This window comes from Mugil cephalus, chromosome 1 (genome assembly GCF_022458985.1).
Source record: "Mugil cephalus isolate CIBA_MC_2020 chromosome 1, CIBA_Mcephalus_1.1, whole genome shotgun sequence".
Classification (NCBI taxonomy): domain Eukaryota; kingdom Metazoa; phylum Chordata; class Actinopteri; order Mugiliformes; family Mugilidae; genus Mugil; species Mugil cephalus.
The window spans coordinates 48842207-48854060 of NC_061770.1; the positions used below are offsets into that span (position 1 = coordinate 48842207).

The 11854-nt window shown below is 41.2% G+C and overlaps 1 protein-coding gene across 1 annotated transcript; it reads left to right on the plus strand.

The window, feature by feature from the left end:
• Positions 1-8609: 8609 nt before the first annotated feature.
• On the plus strand, positions 8610-11561 carry LOC125005702 (GTPase IMAP family member 9-like). Its single transcript, XM_047581236.1, has 2 exons — positions 8610-8694; positions 10060-11561. The coding sequence occupies exons 1-2, from the start codon at positions 8688-8690 to the stop codon at positions 11241-11243; spliced, it is 1191 nt and encodes a 396-aa protein (XP_047437192.1). The 5' UTR covers positions 8610-8687; the 3' UTR covers positions 11244-11561.
• The last annotated feature ends 293 nt before the right edge of the window (positions 11562-11854 follow it).

Here is an 11854-nt window from a genome sequence, read left to right on the forward strand (position 1 = left end):
TGACAGAGGGACAGAAAGAGAGAGAGAGAGATGGCATGAGCAGAGCAGAGCAGAGCAGGATTTTACCTACTGCTCCACAAAATGACCAGAGACCATTTTAGATATGTCCATGTTGTGTTACCATCTTTTGGTTTCGATACGATATTTTAATAAATAAATTATTTCATTTTCAAACAGTGGTCTTAAATCTTCCCATTGTATATGTTGTGCTATATTAACTGCCCCTTCAGTAAATTCCTCCTATTTATTCTGTTTGTAGTGCACAGCTGGCTGCAGCATCACAAAGCAGCTGATACATGCCTCCAAACTGAGAAACATGCTGATGTGTGCTTTTATTCACACACAGTGCTTACTGACGTAGCTTCATTGATAAGATCAGCCAGGATTGGATGATATTAATTATTTATTAATTAATATTCTCTGTTCTGCCTACATCTATACTGGTCAGCTGTTGCACAATTTCCAGATATACAGTTAAATTATTTCAAGGCAGACTATATGGATCAATTTAGAGCCCCATCGCATCTGCTATTTCTGTTTAAAATCTGAAATAGGCCTGCATGCTAGTCCACAATCAAATGACATCAAAATGACAGACAAAAAATTTGCTTCTTTGGCCTCTCAGTGGGCTCGGAGTCCGATGATTCATCAGAGATGAGCGTTACATCTTTCGCTGTTGGAGCTCGTGCAAACCTGCAACATTGTTAATGTAGTCTGGTTGTATAGCTGGCCCACTGTTACTTCAGGGAATACTTTGACATGGCTCGAACGTCCCTTTAGGGGCTCCATACATTTGACACGACTGAGAGAAAAAAAAAAAACGCTGAAAGTACCCTTCAAACAAGAGGCCTTTTGGGGCAAACCGTAGTTCCTATCATTGAACCGGCTTCACTTTGAGTATCCTGAGCTGAGTATTCATTTGAACATCTACATATATATATTTTATGTGGCTAAAGGAAATTGAACTTTTAGAGCGATCAAAGAAACTGGTACCTTTGCTGACCTCCACAAATTTTTCCGCCTTTTTAACATGGCGGTCCATGCGACCGTGGATGGGGTTTTGAGTCAAATGGTTAAAAAAATTGTTCCACTCACAAAAAAATGGTGCAACATTCAGAGCATCAGAGTGATCTTTATTGCCAGCAACAAAGGAGAGCAACATCACAGTGCACACAAAGTACACCACAATCCTACTCTAAAGTGTAAAGGCTTTTGTTATCATCTTTTATACTTTTGGGACTTCACAGGTTACACCTTCTGTCCATCCCCTACATTTGGGGCACACCCCTACACCAGCCCCTCATTTTAACTAATCACAACATTAGAAATTGTCATCATCACTGTTGTTGAACCTCGTGACCTTGGGTGCCAGGTGTTTTTACTGTGTTATTCACCATCAGCTGGAGCATCGTGGCCCTGAGAGCCTGGTGTTTCACTCTTATGCAGCATCTTGATTTATTTCAACTACCGTTTTATTAGGTTCATCCACTTGTATTACACCAGTAGCTTCAGAATTTCCCTAGTCTCCCAGTTATATAAAGTCACTATTTTTTAAAAAGTAATAAAGTTTATTGCAAACAAACTGAATTTTACAAAGTGCAACAAGTGCAACTATCTTCTACATGTTATGTGCCCTTACACACGTGCTCTTGTGAGGAATACAGTAGATATACTTTTGGTTCCAGTGCTCTCCTTTTGTGTTCTAGTAGCATATACCTGGTGAAGGCCCATCATATCAAACATCATATTGTAATCAATCTAATGACATAATCAGAGATATCATTGTAATCAATATAACATTATAATCAAACATGACTTCATTGTCATCTGTGTTTTTCATATATCTTCTTTTTAGCATATCACAGGCTTTAAAATTACACTACACAGGCAGCCATATTACCTAACTGTGGCCCCTCCTATTTCCCCACCTGGTACCACCTGCAACATCTCACCCCCTCAAAATACATCCGTGTCCCGACGATGTACCCGTTTAAATGAAGCAAATGGAAAAAGAACCCAAACCAAAAACAAACCATCTTTCCATGATTATGTCCTTATCAAACTAATGCTTCACAATTTCGTCTTACAGACTGCGGCAGGCGAAAAGGATTAGTGTACTTGCCTGCAGTGCTTCTAGTGGACTTGCAGAGGCTCTCCACTACCACTGGGACTCTGCTGATTCCATGTCGCCTTCTTCCTCTTCCACCCCTGTTTCTGCTTCCTCTCCCTACGTCGCCTGCCGGACCCGATAACAGTCCACTGGGCGCCCGGTAGTCTCGCTATCTCCAATGAGATGTTGTGAATCCGTGAAAAAGTGCTAGTAATATCCATTTTTGCCTGCCCGATGAGTATCAGGTCTTGGTGGCTGTAGATGGGATTGCTATGGCACGGGAGTGTCACAAGTAGGTATAAAGACATATACAATACAAAAAGGTGCACAGGTAGTGGGGAGCCTCGAGCTGCTGCGACTGTGCGTGCCGCCATCTTTGTGGAAGAGTTAAGTAGGAAATCCTTTCACAGCATTAATGTTCAGGTGTACATGGCTTTTTGATATATTTGAACACTGTTTGCTCGTGATGTGCATTCACGACAAAGGGTATCCCTGCCAGCCTTTTTGCCTCACACCATATTCAGACCCTCAGGAAGCACAGCAGACATATAATAATGCGCACACCAGGGCAAGGGCTGGACGGAGATGATCTTTGTCCTCCTGAAGGAACGCTTCCAATGTCTACAACATCTAAGGTCAGCCCAAACAGGACATGTGACAACACTGTGGCCTGTGCTGTCCTCCACTATGTGGCCTGCCTGAGGAGGGAGGGGGGGCCCCAGAGTGCCATCCGACAATCCAGACAGTGGTCAGCTGGTCAGAGACCAGTACGTCTTACATTATTTCAATTAAAATGTATTCTGTACATTTAAGTTGAATATAGCCTGCAATGGCAGAGACACATGCTTTAGAGTTAAGTTAAATTGGGTCTGCAATAGCAAAGGAAATTGTATTATTCTATATTATTTGGCCTACTGTATATAGGCCTCACATTTGTCTGTTCATTTAAGTGTGGATTTGTCCTGAATTTATTTGTGTGTTGTATAATATATTTTGATTCTGTGCTCTCTATCTTGTAGAGCACTGTGTGACTTCAATTAACTTGCTTTGATTTATTCTTATTCAATACATTCACTTTCTTAAAAGATACATATCAATGATATACATTGCAACAAACTTTCAATATTGACAAGACAAAAATATGTTGCACTGTAATTCTTTCCCACTTCTTTTCCCACTGGCACTGCAAGGCTTCATCAAAGTGTCCTTGTTCAGGGTCCTTCAGTCCCCTCTTGTCAGCCATAGTCAGGTGTCTGATTCTCTCCAGAACCTTCAGATCCCCGAACATCAAGCTTCTCTCAATGATCTTCCTTCAGTATCCTTCTAGATGGAGAATAGACAGCACAGCAGTATCTTTGCAAACATTATTCATTAATACACAGGACGAGATGTTACAATCCCTTGTGCCATGATCTAAGGCAAAACTCCCTTAAAAGCCAGGTCCAACTGGACAACCAAGCAGCAGACTAGTGGTCAGCTACTAACTATGCCAGAAACGAGATACAATTAGTCTAGCCACAGAAATAAAAAAAAAAAAACACCAACTAATTAGCCTAACCGCCAATAGTAAGTAAGAAATGATGGGACATGCAACTATGCTTCAAACAACATTCCTCCCCTCTGCCAAGATCAGAAGTTACACACAAGAAAACACCAACGAATGAGCCTTACTGGCAACAGTAGGCAGTGTGCAGTGTGCCGCACATCACTGGGGTTTTCGAGTGGGCACCTCCCTTCACTGATGTTTCGTTAAGTTAGGCCCACAACAGAAGAACAACTTGGTTGTGACACCAGATATATCTACCTTGGAAGAGACTAACCCTACAACCTGACAAAATGTGGCTGAGCGTACATGCAAAAGAACAAAGTGGGCAGGCAGCATCCTCCCCTAGCCACTTGTTTTTGGTTCTGGGGAGATGGCAACACATCATAAACTGCCCCTATCATAAATCTAATCCTACTAGCCTCCATGCTCCAGAGCTGCCTGTGCCTCATGAACCGCGTCTCTCTCCTGTTTTGACCGTGGGGACTGTCTGCCTGACTATTGGATCTTTTGACTGAGTAAGAGTCATCTCCAGTCTAGCCTTAGCACTCTTAAACTCCTCTGTAAAAGATTAGTTACTGGGAGCTCCAGTATGCCTTTCCCATACAAGGCTGCACCGCTTAAGCAGCAAGAGACACCAAGCCATCTCCTAATTGATGATTTAATGATCCTTTCAAGCTTCTCAACCTCATACATTGTTTGTGGCCACATTAGTCATGGCAATAACCCAAATTGCATGCACCATAATCTCAGCTTTCCTGGGAGCCCTGACCGGTCTATGCTTGAAATGCCTTGGATCATATCTTGTCTCAATCCCTCAAACTGTGCTACATCGCTGAGACTTGCGTCATACCACCTTCCCAGACTCTTCACTGACTTCTCTATCACTGTGGGAATCACCTCATCAATTATAACAAATTTCTTATCTACTACCTTTCCTTTAACAACTGAGAAACTCCTAGACTTACTCGGCTATACCTTCATCCTGGCCCGCTGCAAGTTGCTGTTTAACATATCCAGCAGTCTGCTAGTACATGGAGCAGCAGACGTCACTGTCGTCATGTCATCCATGTAGACCCTAATTGGGGGGAGACGAAGCTCTCCATGCAGCTTTTTTCCACATACCACCCATTTTGAGCCCCTAATAATCACCTCCATAGCCATTGTAAAGGCTAGTGAAAGGAATGTACACCCTGCCATGATGCCTACCTCCAGCTGCTGCCATGCTGTAGTATACGCTGCTGTAGTAAAGCAGAGCTGTATATCTTCAAAGTATACTTTGACTAGGCCTTTAATACTGCCTGAAACTCTAAAAAAATCAAAATCTTCCCATAACAAACTGTGGGGGAATGAAACAAACACATTAGCCAGGTCTAAAAATACCCCATGCAGGTCTCTCTTTTCTTGCTTTGCTAACTGGATATGGTGCCAAATTATGCTGGTAGGCTCTAAGCACCCAGAAAAGCTGGGGAATAATAGCCTTTTGCACCGAAGTATCAATCAAGCCATTTTCCTCCAAGTACCTAGACAGCCTCTGTGCCACAACACTGAAGAAGACCTTTCCCTCAACATTAAGCAAACTGATCGGTCTACTACAAACTGACTTATCTCTACTGAGCCCTTCTCTTTAGGAATGAATATCCCCCCTGCTCTATGCCATGCGTTGGGGATGACCTGTTTCTTCCAAACTACCTTCATCAATTTCCACAGAAATCTCAATATATCTGGTGCACTTTTATACAGCCGATACGGGACTCCATTAGGTCCCGGGGCTGAAGAGGCTCTTGCGCGGACATTAAAAGCACATCATAACCTACTATCCAATTTACACCCCATTTAAACCAAATTCAATTCCCAATTTTGGTCAAATCTATTTCACAATTTTATTCACAAACTCCTTCCCGTTATCTGAAGATACACGATCAGGAAGTCCCCATCTGCCTATGACCTCCCTGCACAGAAACTTACAAAAACCTACAGAAACCTGCAGAAACTTGACAACTGACTGAGCATCCTTCCTGCTAAGTTGACAAACGATTCACTCAAGCAAATATGGTGCCCCAAAAACCATACTCTTTCCTTCTAACTTGCCCCTTGCAACATGGGCACAACCCATGTGCCTCCTGAATCATCAATCCCCACAGGTCTAGAGGTGCTACTATCAGACCCTCGTGATTTCCCCAAAGACCAGTACAATCCTATTTTGCACCTCGATCTACCCACAACTGTTTATCCACCTCAGAAACAACTTCCTGCATTAACACCACATTAATCAACGTAATCTTATCTTCCAAATCTACTTCATGTGTGACCAAGAAAACTTTACCCAACTTCTCAGCTCCTGAAGCTTTTGCAGCTTTATCAGCCGCTTTATTACCCTGAGTGACTCTTGACACATCCTTCTTATGTGCTGCACATTTAGCTATTGCTATTTCTTAAGGTTCCATCATAGCATAGAGAAGTTTCATTATCTGAGTGTGATGCTGTATTGGAGAACCATCTGTTTTCTTAAACCCTCGGTTTTTCCCCACTGATCCAAACAAATGGCAAATATTATGAGCCTATGCAGAATCTGTATTGTAAGAAGACAAGCTTCAGTCAGCCCCACCAATTCAGCAAGCTGGGCTGATGCAGGCTGTGGTACCAGTTCCGCTTTCTCAACAACAAACCCTGTTCCCTGGGCTTTTACCACCGCATAACCAGCACTCAACCTATCCTCCCACACGATAACAGGACATTGGACTGATAAGTTCCCAGTCTGCCTCACACTGACCTTAGTCCTCAGTTTATCTCTGGTCTCCAAACGTCTCTAAACGTGCACTGTTCTCTCTTTTTATACTTGGATACATCGTTATAGTCGTCTCTGCTTTCCCCACTTCTATAACTCAGTCAGCCTCATTCTCAATGTGATCATTACCCTCCTGATTGATTACTGGGAGCTGAGGATAAACCTCCCCTCCTTCTCATTCTTATACGGTGGAGGTCTCTGTACTGGAACCACACATGAGAAGCTTGCATAATTCTCCACCATTAACTTCTCTCTTCTCTTCACATTCTTTTTTATTTCATCTGCAGTCTTCTCTTCACAGTCTTTCTTCATCTCCATCCATTTCTGTACCCCCTTCTCAAACAACTGGAGAATGCCAAGCTCCGTTTGTCTCTTCTCTTTATGTCTTTCACCTTTTCTTCCTCTCTTTTTATCTGCCTTATATGTGGACACAAGCACCTGTATTGTTTTTATTACATCTGGATTAAAGGTTCCTATCACTGGCTGTGGTTGCTCGATCTCAGGCCAGTGCTTACACCCCTCTTCTGTGACATTTTTTCATTACCTTTAATTAAAGGATTATTCTTCTGAACTACCTCAGCAGGAGTAATTACCTCTGAGTTATCCATCTTGACATAGTAGTGACCCCCCTTTTTACCTGTAATCAAATTTAATCTAATTAAAACTTATCTTTACTTTATTCTATTATTTTATTATTATGTTTGTTTATTTTAATTAAGACACTATTATTATTGCTACCTATATCCCCCCGCTTTTGCATTGCTGGCAATAAACCCCCCAAATTTACAAATTTAGAACAATGAACAACTTCTAACAGCAGCACAACAACCACACCCACAAAGAGTCTTTATGGTGTGTCCCAACAGCAACACAGCACAGATCCCACGAGCAAACCAGCGCATAATAATGTGAAAATCTCACCCTTAGTATAAGTCGACTGATGTGGGAGTCAGCTCCTCAGGACTGAAAGCAGATGCTGACAGGCCACAAACACATCCTGTTCGTGACAAATTGTTGTATATTGAAGTGCTGAAGAAAGAAGTGATCACCGCTGTCAAGTCTTATCTTACATTTAAAAAGGTTTATTTACAAGAAAGATCAGTGTCAAAAACTCTTGCCAAATCTGAGAGAGCTTCTGGTCAATTGTCAAATCCGCTCTCTTGTTCAGCTCCCACAGTCACCTTATATATGGTGGTCATACCCAAGAACCCCCATTGACAAACAAAACTTACCTCCCTACATCTAGTTAGTTTTACGAGCTAACATCTGGTAAATGACCTCTTGACCTTTAAACTTTGTACACACTTCGCAAACCCCAAAAACAGGAAAGGAACAGAAGAGAAAAACAATAAAATAATATACTACAATGTGTATTTATATTTCTATGTGTTTTTTATATATATTCTGTGTGAAACTAAACTATCTACTGCAAAATCTTTTGCAAAATCATCTAAAATGATTGCAATTAATGGTGTCAAATGTTTAAATAATGACGGTGGGTCTAGTTGAATGTGATAACAATGTGTAGTGGGTATTGGTTTCCATTTGTGGTGACTGCTGACTCAGATAAGGGATGAGATTAAATAGATCCTGGAACTTAGCCTGGTCTGGAGCAGGCTAGCTCCACAAGATAAATCTCCATGGTAACTTACGTCAAAACATATCCCACTTTCCCCTATCCTGCTTTCGTGCAACCATGCAATCATGGATAAGTTCATCCGGGATAACCAACATATCCCGGCTTAATCCCTTATCCTGGTTTTGTGAAACGGGCCCCAGGTCCACTTTAGATTTGTAAATATATCTTGATTGTTTCTTGTTCCCCCACGTCATTTTGCATATAAGAGTACAGAGACAGTCCTACTTTTAGCTTGTGATTCTTATTTATGTCACCTAACTAGCATTATTGTTTCTTTTTCGGAGAAAAGTAACAGAGAATTAGAGTAAATTGACAGGAATTAATTATCAGTTTTGTCTACCTTTATAGTGGATCGCATCAAAAGCAGTCATTTATTAACCTGAAATAAACTAAATAAATGAACTTGCAAACAGCTATATTTTTCACTCTTGTGTGTGTGTCTATGTGGCAGCACTGTGTTTAATGCATCTATTGTGTTGATCATTCCGACAAAACAAGTCCGACAGGTGCAATAACCAAAGTAGGTGGCAAACCCTAACGAGAGAACGACAAGGACACACTCACAGTTGAGACGTCTTGGTGAAACGTGAATTGAATCTGTGACAACATGGACAGTAAGTCAATGCTATTTTCTTTAGTGTTCGATGTGTACATTGCAAATGTTTGAATATTTTCACGATGCTAAAAGAATTTTTGAAAGTTTTTACTTCCCTAATGTAGCTTCTCTGCATGGCATGCAGCTTTTTGCTATCAATACTTTTACACTTAATTTTTTATTTTTGTTCTCTTCAGTTGCATTGTACAGGAAGTTGCCTGTGGTCTAAAAGTCACTTCACTACTAACAACATCACCTTTATATATATATATATATATATATATACTGTGTGTGTGTGTGTGTGTGTGTGTGTGTGTGTGTGTGTGTGTGTGTATATAATATTATATAAATATTGGCACTAATAATTATACTGGAAGTTCCAATATTGCATGTATATGAAGATATGTATGTAGGACTTTACTATTTCTCTTTTTGAAAGCAAATAAATGATTGGTTTATATATTACTGAATATCAAACATGTTCTTGACTAGATGTCTCTCCGTGGAAAAGTATGACTAATACGTTCAAATATTTCAGATCCGCTAAGTGCTATAGAAATGTCTTGGGGAACAAAAAATAAAACCAAACAGGTTAATCATGACGTGAAACCCCATGCAGTCAGATTGCTTTGTTATGTGATTCTTTCAGATGCTCAATGCGCTTACAATTATATGCATTATTCATTTGCTCACACAGTCACACCCTGGCAGCAAGGTGGGTTAAGTGTCTTGCCCAAGGACACAACAGACAGACTAGGGATAGTGCAGAATCTAACAGTTATTGGATGACCGTTTTACCTCCTGAGCTACTGCCACCCTGTACTCTGTACTATCTAACAGATTATCAACCAGACTGAAATATGACAAAAGACCAGCAGTAATTCATGGCAAGAGGAGGAGGATTCTGCAGTAGAATGCTGTTATTATAAGAAATAATAATTTATGAATCCCACAGCAGGGGAAGTACTGTGTATAAACTGTTTGATGTGTTAAGTGTGTTTCCCGTTTTACCAGCCTGCAGCAGTGACACTCATCAATCATTTCAACCTTTCTGCATTGACTTCCTGCCAAGTCAGGGTGGCATGCAAAAAAAACAACAAGCTGAACTTCAAGTTCAACGAGCTTAGTGGGAAATAGTCTTTCACATGCTCTTTACTGGGATAAACAAAAGCGCCTTCTTTGTTTGAAGCTTTGTTGAAATGACTTTAGCAGTTGAATTACTGCAAAGTGCCTTAGCCTGCACTCCCTATATATATTAGAAACTGGTTTTGTGTCATCTCCATTGATCTTAAAACAGTACAGATAAATTTAAGCTTTAAAGGGATAAAATTGTAGAACAAAACGAGTGAAAACACACAGATTTACTGTCATTATTCTCTTCTAGAGTCAGCCACAAGGAGAGTTGTACTACTGGGAAAAACTGGAAACGGGAAGAGCAGCCTGGCTAATATCATATTTGGAGAGGCCAGATTCAAAATTAACCATTTTAATGACTTGAAGGCATGCGTCTCTGAAGGTGAAACCAAATCTGTCAAAGGAAGAAGCATCACTTTGATCGACACTCCAGGCCTCTTTGACCAGGGCAAGTCTGACAAAGACATGAGGCCTGAGATGATAAGGTGCATCACAGAGTGCGCTCCTGGGCCTCATGCTTTTCTCATTGTGCTCAAAGTGGAGAAATTCACAGAGCAAGAGAAGGCTTTTGTCACACGAATATGTGAACATTTCTCTGAAGATGCTCTGAAATGCGCTGTCATGGTCTTCACTCATGGAGACCAGCTCAATGAAGGAGTGAAAATTGACGAGTATGTGCAGCAAAGTGAGGGTCTGAACGACCTTGTGAAGAAGTGTGGTGGTAGATGCCACGTCTTCGATAGCAAATACTGGAACAACAACGAGCAGGATGAATACAGAAGCAACCAGTTCCAGGTGGACAGTCTGCTCAACAGTATAGAGCAGATAGTGATGGACAACAATGGAGGCTACTACACCAATGAAATGCTTCAAAAAGTGGAGAGAGAAATACAAAAAGAGATAGAGCTCAATAAGCCGTTATCAGGAGACAGCTCACCTGAAACAATTAGAAGGCAGGCTAAAAGTGCTGTCTTAAAGAAGCTGCTAGAAAATGGAGGGCGGCCATGGAGTAAGAGCATTTTGGGTTTGGCAGTTGCAGCAGGATTAATAACAGTAGTCTCTGCTGTGTGGATAAGTTTAAAGGGGAGGGTCAAAGTTCCTGACAAAGTAGTAGCAGACTCAGTGGCAGCAGTAGTCGAGCAGATAGCTGAGATGATGCCAGCTGTGTCTTCACCAGTGGTAGACATAGTCGAGCAGATAGCTGAGATGCCCCCAGCCGTGTCTTCACAACTGGTAGACATAGTCGAGCAGATAGCTGAGATGCCCCCAGCCGTGTCGTCACCAGTCGTAGACATAGTCGAGCAGATAGCTGAAATAGCAACAGGAGAGGCCGATAAGGGAGCAATCACATCAATGGAGGCAGGCATGTGGATCATGGATCACCTTATGTGTTTGTATGAGAGAACTTACAATCCTTGGAATCCATTTGAATAGACACCACGATCAAATAATAAAACTCTTGTAAAAATGGACAAACAGTAAAACTGTGCAGGTTGAATTAGCTGACCCATCGTGGCTTCTTATGACTTCTTTGTTGTTATAATTGTTGTATCAAATGAAAATTACAGATACATGGGTGCTTTTCAACATTGAAGGGGTTCTCCACCAATTGTGCATGTAATCAGAAACACTGTTTAACCTTTTCCTTGATGTCTCCTATTGCTCCAGAGGAACTCTTCAATTATATCTGATTATGTTTTTTTGCTTGACTATAAATGTGTTATTCCACAATAAAACTGTATGTTGGCTACATGTCTTTTCTCCCTTCTGTGAATACACTACAAGTAAAAGAATGATGATATTCCATGTTTTACTATCAATAATTTGCATGAGACAAACACTGGATTTGATTCTATTCACTAAAAGAAACTGCTACACCTTATAGACCCCTTCATGGCCTATGTCACTGTGGTGTGACATCAGCTGGAGGTAAACACTGTTGCTGTCAACTGGGTAAATGTGGTCTTGCTGTGTTTTTTGGGTGCCAAAACTCATCTCATCTCATCTCATCTTCCGTACCGCTTAATCCTGCACTAGGGTCGTGG